The sequence below is a fragment of the Argentina silus genome (assembly GCF_951799395.1).
Source record: "Argentina silus genome assembly, chromosome: 2".
In the NCBI taxonomy this organism is placed as follows: domain Eukaryota; kingdom Metazoa; phylum Chordata; class Actinopteri; order Argentiniformes; family Argentinidae; genus Argentina; species Argentina silus.
The window spans coordinates 4,610,434-4,618,174 of record NC_139656.1 but is presented as its reverse complement, the minus strand read 5'-3'; the positions used below and the strand labels follow the sequence as shown (position 1 = coordinate 4,618,174).

Below are 7,741 nucleotides of genomic sequence, written 5' to 3'. Positions count from 1 at the left end.
GTTAGTGATGGCTGTTGGACAGGTTTGGCTCAGGTTTGTACACAGTTTGCATCTGTTCTGAAGTGAGTTGAGCCAAAAACAAATGTAAGAATAATGAATGTTTATCTCACACTTTCTCTCCTGTCTCTATCATTGGTTTTTATGTCTTCTCTTCTGAAAAAACAACAGGTGCAAACTGGTGCAAAGCCTAAAGCCTGGCAGTACTTTCAGCAACTCAACAGAAACTAATGCTTCTCTGTAACGTTCTTTATTCAGTCAGTTTGTCTTTAAAGGGATAGTTCACTTAAATAACAACATTCCAGAATGTTTTCTCACCTTGAATCTATAGGCCATGAGTAACTGCGCCCCCTTGGGTGTGTTTGTGGTTAGTAGTAGGACCCCATCAATGTTGTGTCATGTTTGTGCTTGTGTGTGTTTGTTTATGTGGCGTCTCTCCTGTGTCAGTCGCAGTAGCACTCAGAGACAGCTCCTGGCGCGTCAGGCCGTTGCTAAGCGACGACAGGCTCTCCGTGGCCCCGCCTATATATTCTCTGATCCTCCTGCCAGCCTATCAGAGGTGGAGCAGCGCTTCCTGGATGCGGCCGAATACGGTAACATTCCTGAGGTGCGGCGGATGCTCCTGCATATGCCCAATCTTAATGTCAACGTTGTGGACTACATGGGCCAGAATGCATTGCAGCTGGCCGTAGCTAATGAGCATCTGGAGGTGACGGAGCTGCTGCTGGGGAGGGCAGAGCTGTCCAGAGTGGGCGACGCCCTTCTACTGGCCATCAGTAAGGACTGAGAGTGTGTGTTTGTATGAGTGTGTGAGTGTGTGTGTGTGTGTGTGTGTGTGTGTGTGTGTGTGAGTGTGTATGAATGTGTGTGTCCCTCCTGCTTGCCATCAGTACTTTACACTTTCCCTGTGCAGACAGTCTTCCTACAGAATCTTCAAACTGTCTGATCCCTCTTGCTCTGCTCCTATGTGAGGGTTGTGTAACTGTGTGTGTGTGTGTGTGTGTGTGTGTGTGTGTTCTAGGTAAGGGGTATGTGCGGATCACATGTGTGTGTGTGTGTGTGTGTGTGTGTGTGTGTGTGTGTGTGTGTGTGTGTTCTAGGTAAGGGGTATGTGTGTATCACGTGTGTGTGTGTGTGTGTGTGTGTGTGTGTGTGTGTGTGTGTGTGTGTTCTAGGTAAGGGGTATGTGCGGATCACAGAGGCTCTGCTGGGCCACCCTTCGTTCAGTGACGACCATCGTCTGACAGCCAGTCCTGCCCAGGCCGACATGCTGGATGACTTCTATGCTTACGATGAGGATGGGACACGGTGAGAGAGCAGGAATCATCCATCCCAGTGACTCCCCAGACTGGCTAGCCACCTTTTAGTGGATGATCTCATGTCTGTCTCTGCTCAGATTCTGTTGATTTTACTCCTGTGATTCTACCTGTGTTCCGTGTGTGTGTGTGTGTGTGTGTGTGTGTGTGTGTGTGTGTGTGTGTGTGTGTGTGTGTGTGTGTGTGGGGCCCTCTACAGTTTCTCTCATGACGTGACCCCAATTATCCTAGCGGCCCATTGTCAAGAGTATGAGATCGTCCACACTCTCCTGGGTAAAGGGGCCCGAATCCACCCTCCCCACGACTACTTCTGTGGCTGCGATTCCTGTAACTACCAGCAGCAGTTTGACTCCTTCAGCCACTCCCGCTCACGAATCAACGCCTACCGAGGCCTGGCTAGTCCCGCCTACCTCTCCCTGTCCAATGAGGATCCAGTGTTGGCTGCTCTGGAACTCAGCAATGAACTGGCTGTGCTGGCTAACATCGAGAAAGAGTTTAAGGTACACACACACACATTACAGACACACACACACACACACACACATTACAGACACTATAGACACACACACACACACACACACACACACACACACACACACACACACACACACACACATTACAGACACTATAGACACACACACACACACACACACTATAGAAACACACACACACACACACACACACACACACACACTATACACACACACACACACACACACACACACACACACACACACTCACACTCACACTTTCTTTGTCTGTAGAATGACTACAGGAAGCTGTCGGGCCAGTGTAAGGACTATGTGGTGGGGTTGTTAGATCTGTGTCGCAGCACAGAGGAGGTGGAGGCTATTCTGAGTGGAGACACAGACTCTGAAGACAGATATGATCCGCCCGGGCGCCCCTCTCTCACACGACTCAAACTGGCTATTAAATACGAGCTCAAGAAGGTAAGAGTATGCACACAAACACACTGAGTGTCTCAGCTAAAGACCACACACACACACACACACACACACACACACACACACACACACACACACACACACACACACACACACAGAGAATCAGATGGGCTGGAACTAAAGCCTGGTTGTCCTCCTACATTCTACAGAACTAGATACGGTAAAGGCAGTAAAGATTGCTTATATTCACTGTTCACACAAGAAATAAACACTAGCCTGAAATCCCATCCATCTCTTTCCCATCCCTCCCTCCCCCCTGTCACTCCCTCACCCCGCTCTCTCCCTCACCCCCTCTCTCCCTCCTGCCCCCTCTCTCCCCTCCTCCCTCTCTCCCCACTGTCACTCCCTCACCCCACTCTCTCCTTCCTGCCCCCTCCCTCCCCTCCTCCCTCTCTCCCCCCTGTCACTCCCTCCCCTCCTCCCTCTCTCCCTCCTGCCCCCCCCCCCCTCCTGCCCCCTCTCTCCCCTCCTCCCTCTCTCCCCACTGTCACTCCCTCACCCCACTCTCTCCTTCCTGCCCCCTCCCTCCCCTCCTCCCTCTCCCCCCCCCCTCCCTCCCCTCCTCCCCCTCCCCCTCCTGCCCCCTCTCTTCCCTCTCTCAGTTTGTAGCCCATCCTAACTGCCAGCAGCAGTTGTTGAGTATCTGGTACGAAAATCTGCCTGGACTGAGACAGCAGACTACAGCCATCAAACTACTGGTGGTACTGGGAGTGGCTGTGGGACTCCCTGGACTGGCACTGGGATACTGGATAGCACCTTGCAGCAGGGTGAGTATACCCTATGTACCAGTGGAGGGTGGTGGGGGTAGAAATTGGAGGACGGGCTCATCAACACGTGTGTTTGTTACCATTCCTCATTCCATTCCATGCATTACAATGCGTCCGTCCCCATGATTTCTACCTCCAACAGCCTCCCCTGGCGTATGGATAACGCCAACCCTAACCCTAACCCTAACCCTAACTATACCCTGTTACCCTTAACCCTGTTTCTCTCCATCTCTCTCAGGTGGGGAGAGTGATGCGTAGCCCCTTCATGAAGTTCGTTGCCCACGCCTCCTCTTTCACCATCTTCCTCTGTCTCCTGGTCCTGAACGCATCCGACCGCTTCGCCGGGACCACACTGCTACCCAACATGACCACACACCCTGACCATGACCCTGACCCCTTGCTTCTCTACCGAATGACCACCACACCCTTCACCTGGATGGAGATGCTCATCATATCCTGGGTCTTTGGTCAGTGGGGTGGTCATATACAGTATAACACCATTCCTGTACATCATCTATCCATCCTTTCTCCCCTCCTGGAAGATATCTTTTATGACATGATGAGATGAGTAGATATAATCTATGAAATAAATAAATAAAGTATTCCCCGTAAAAAACGCTAACCCTAACCCTCACCCTATCTCTCTCCCCTCTCTCCCCCCTCTTCTCCTCTCTCTCTCTGTAGGTATGATCTGGACTGAGGTGAAGGAAATCTGGAGTCAGGGAGCAGGGGAGTATCTGTTGGAGTTGTGGAACTTTCTGGATTTTGGGATGTTGGCCATCTTCTTGGCTTCCTTCAGTTCCCGCCTCTCAGCCTTTAGACACGCCCACTCAGCCCAGACCTTTGTCTACACACGTTACGCCACGCTCACTAACGTTACACTGCCCCCCGAGATACATTACTATACACTAGGTGAGTCTCTCACACACACACACACACACACACACACACACACACACACATAATCTAACAGATCTAACAGACACTGCCCACACTGCATATTGTCAAAGCACAGCAGATTCATTCTCTCTCTCTCTCTCTCTCTCTCTCTCTCTCCAGCACGTAACTACTGGTTGCCGTCTGACCCCCAGCTGGTGTCTGAAGGCTTGTATGCGGTTGCCGTGGTGTTGAGTTTCTCTCGGATCGCGTACATCCTCCCAGCCAATGAGAGCTTTGGTCCACTGCAGATCTCCTTGGGACGGACTGTCAAAGACATCTTTAAATTCATGGTCATCTTCATCCTCGTCTTCCTTGCTTTCATGATCGGCATGTTCAACCTCTACTCTTACTACCTGGGAGCCAAACAGAATGATGCCTTTACCACGTAAGACACACACACACACACACACACACACACACACACACCACACACACACACACACACACACACACACACACACACACACACACACACACACACACACACACACACACACACACACACACACCACACACACACACACACACACACACACACACACACACACACACACACACACACACACACACACACTGCCAGTGCTTAAACAACCCCAGAGTGAGGATTACAGTCCGTCCTGGGCCACAGGCTAAAGTCTTTTTCACAGAGGAGTAGATTTAGATTTCTCTAATACCTCCTGGAAAGTGATTTACTCTTTCCGTTCAAGCTTAAAAATAATTCTCCCATCCTCCCTCTGACCCCCTCCTTCCTCCCCCTTCCTCTACAGACTGGAAGAGAGCTTCAAGACGTTGTTCTGGGCTATATTCGGTCTGTCAGAGGTGAAGTCTGTCATCATGAACAACGGACATAAGTTCATTGAGAACATAGGTTACGTGCTGTACGGTGTGTACAATGTTACCATGGTGATAGTACTACTCAACATGCTCATCGCCATGATCAACAGCTCCTTCCAGGAGATTGAGGTACAACACACACACAGACACACAATGTACACACACACCGGCCCCTGTTCAAATGGCATCTACACAAAGTATAAAAGCAACAGTGTGTGAGTGAGTGTGTGTGTGTGTGTGTGTGTGTTGGTGCGCAAGTAGACACCCTGGCATTAGTGGCAGAGCCTGGAGATGCCAGCACACTTATACCTGTTTACATCTTCTCTGTTCTCTCTCTCTCTCTCTCTCTCTGAAGGATGATGCTGATGTGGAGTGGAAGTTTGCACGAGCCAAGCTTTGGTTCTCCTACTTTGAGGAGGGCAGGACTCTCCCTGTACCCTTCAACCTGGTTCCTAGTCCCAAGGCTACCATAGGACTAGCAACAGGCATTAAATCCCTGCTGCTGCACCACCTAACAGGGCAGAACAAGGGCCCGGACGGGGCACAGCTCAACGAGGTATACACACACAGGAACGAATGAATGAACACACACACATACACCTCTCTCTCTCTCTCTCTCTCTCTCTCTCTCATATGGCAGGGATACCATGACTTATCAGACCCTCCATAGGTAGACTACACACAGAACGACCTAGTGGGTGGGGGTGGCTGGGGGTGGTGGGTGGGACGCCCACACAAAACGTGCTCTCATAGACTGTACGACCACGTAACAGCTGTTGACTTCTATGGAGGAGTGTTAACTTGGCCTCCGTGCCCTGAACATGTGACTGTGTTTGTGCATCCGGTGAACCAGCTGTCCCCTTGCCTGACGGACAGCTGCGCTGTTGACTTGGGAGTGTCCTGCCTGAACGAACGCTCTGCTCCATTAACAGCACTGAGACACACAGACTCGCAGGGCCTCCTAGTGGCCATCTAACTGCAGCGCAAGTTCATATCTGGCCGGTTAGCTCAGTTGGTTAGAGCGTGGTGCTAATAACGCCAAGGTCGCGGGTTCGATCCCCGTACTGGCCAGCAATACCTTTTATTTGTTGTAAGTCGCTTTGGATAAAGGCGTCTGCTAAATGCCATAAATGTAAATGTAAATGTACCACAGGCTCATTCTCAGCAGTGGTTGTATAAGGAGGGATTCTGGTGTGTCTGGTGGTTCATAACAGTATCTTTGGCCTGAATTGTGTTACAGCTTGGAGAGAGTAAAACTATAGGATTCAGTGGCTCTCCGGGCCCCACACGATACCAGGTAAGGTACCCTGCCTATAGCTTTCGCTTTTTAGTGAATATGTGTATGTTTTAGTGTGTTTAAGTAACCGGGTTAAGATAGTAAACTCACTCCTCATTTATGTGTTGAATATTGACTCATTTGGGTGTGTTGTTGTGTGTTGCAGAAGATCATGAAGCGTCTTATCAAGCGTTACATCATCAATGCCCGGACAGATAAAGAGAATGACGAGATCAATGAAGGTATGAGTCCAACAGTGAACATTAGGACTTAGGAACGCACGCAAACTAGAACCTAAAACTATAGACTAGAACCTACAACTAGAACATCCAAAGATTAGAACCCAGATGAGATCTACTGTAAACTTGAACCTAGATCTAAAGCCTACCTCTACAGTTATCATTTAATTCAGGGGCAGTCCTGAATAGTGATGGAAACTAAAATCACAAATGCAAATCCTGTGTCTGTGTTTAGGTGAACTGAAGGAGATCAAGCAGGATATCTCGAGTCTGCGTTATGAGCTGCTGGAGGAGAAATCTCAGAGCGCTAAGGAGCTGGAGGAACTGTTGAGGAGATTGGGGGAGAGGGTCCATACAAACACCCAGTAAAACATACATACATACACACACACACACACACACACACACACACACACACACACACACATCAATGCATGCAAACATACACACTGCCTGAACCAATCACACTCACTCCAGACACTTCATCAACCTGGATGATCAACCAGAACAGAAAGTACCTGGAGTAATATACAACATGGTGTGAGCATATTCAACTCTAACCTTGGCCTTGCTGACTGAACAGGAGTGAGTTTCCCCAAAGCTTTGTAGATAAAGTAATACTTTATCTCTTTTGACAGCCAACACATTTGGTTAGTTCACACACAGAGTATTGACTTGCAAACATTGATTTTACAATCTTATTAATCTCCCGTGGCTTTGCAGCAGAAGAATTTAAGCGCCCTATGAAGTTTTGGGGAAACTGACTCCATTTCAATGAAATTGTATTCATTGTATTCTCATTCACATCCCATCTACAGTAGCCTACTGTACAACTCTCAAACACTAACAAATATTGTGATACAGAAAATAACTTTAAGTAGATCCAATACAGATACTAATGTCAAGTCACTGGGATCGAGGAAACTGCAATCATACTATAAATAGTATTTATATATTTATATAAACAATGTATAATTACTTTAACTGTGCCATTATCTACAGGATGCATCTACTGTATTACTTTTAAAGAGCCTATATTAAAACTGGTGTATAACTGTCTCTGTAGACTGAGAATGTGTACATGTGTATATAATGTCTGAGATGAGAGTGTGTACTGTACCTGTGCATGGAGGAAGTGATGTATGCAGCCCTGTGTGTACACGACCTGGGGCTGCTGGTGAGACAAGCTCCTTGATCCTCAACCTGGGAAACTTCATGTTCACGTCGAAGGGAGAACTCTCTTCATCTTAGGAAGGAGAGGAAAGAAGGGAATACTCTCTCCATCTTAGGAAGGAGAGGAAAGAAGGGAATACTCTCTCCATCTTAGGAAGGAGAGGAAAGAAGGGGATACTCTCTCCATCTTAGGAAGGAGAGGAAAGAAGGGGAAGAGGAAAGAGGGAAAACTCTT

General features: G+C 48.5%; 1 protein-coding gene across 1 annotated transcript in view; it reads left to right on the top strand.

The window, feature by feature from the left end:
* The window catches only part of trpc6a (transient receptor potential cation channel, subfamily C, member 6a), a gene marked incomplete at its 5' end in the record, with an annotated part of 7,793 nt that extends 401 nt beyond the window's left edge, over window positions 1-7,392 (top strand). Inside the window, 13 exons of the mRNA XM_083694504.1 lie at window positions 445-773; window positions 1,173-1,305; window positions 1,513-1,813; window positions 2,078-2,263; window positions 2,881-3,045; window positions 3,284-3,512; window positions 3,730-3,957; window positions 4,105-4,369; window positions 4,752-4,947; window positions 5,174-5,374; window positions 6,059-6,115; window positions 6,261-6,336; window positions 6,569-7,392. Of these exons, the coding sequence (XP_083550630.1) occupies window positions 445-773; window positions 1,173-1,305; window positions 1,513-1,813; window positions 2,078-2,263; window positions 2,881-3,045; window positions 3,284-3,512; window positions 3,730-3,957; window positions 4,105-4,369; window positions 4,752-4,947; window positions 5,174-5,374; window positions 6,059-6,115; window positions 6,261-6,336; window positions 6,569-6,702 (2,500 nt within the window). The 3' untranslated portion in view covers window positions 6,703-7,392. The remainder of the gene's footprint in view (window positions 1-444; window positions 774-1,172; window positions 1,306-1,512; window positions 1,814-2,077; window positions 2,264-2,880; window positions 3,046-3,283; window positions 3,513-3,729; window positions 3,958-4,104; window positions 4,370-4,751; window positions 4,948-5,173; window positions 5,375-6,058; window positions 6,116-6,260; window positions 6,337-6,568) is intronic.
* Between the last annotated feature and the right edge of the window lie 349 nt (window positions 7,393-7,741).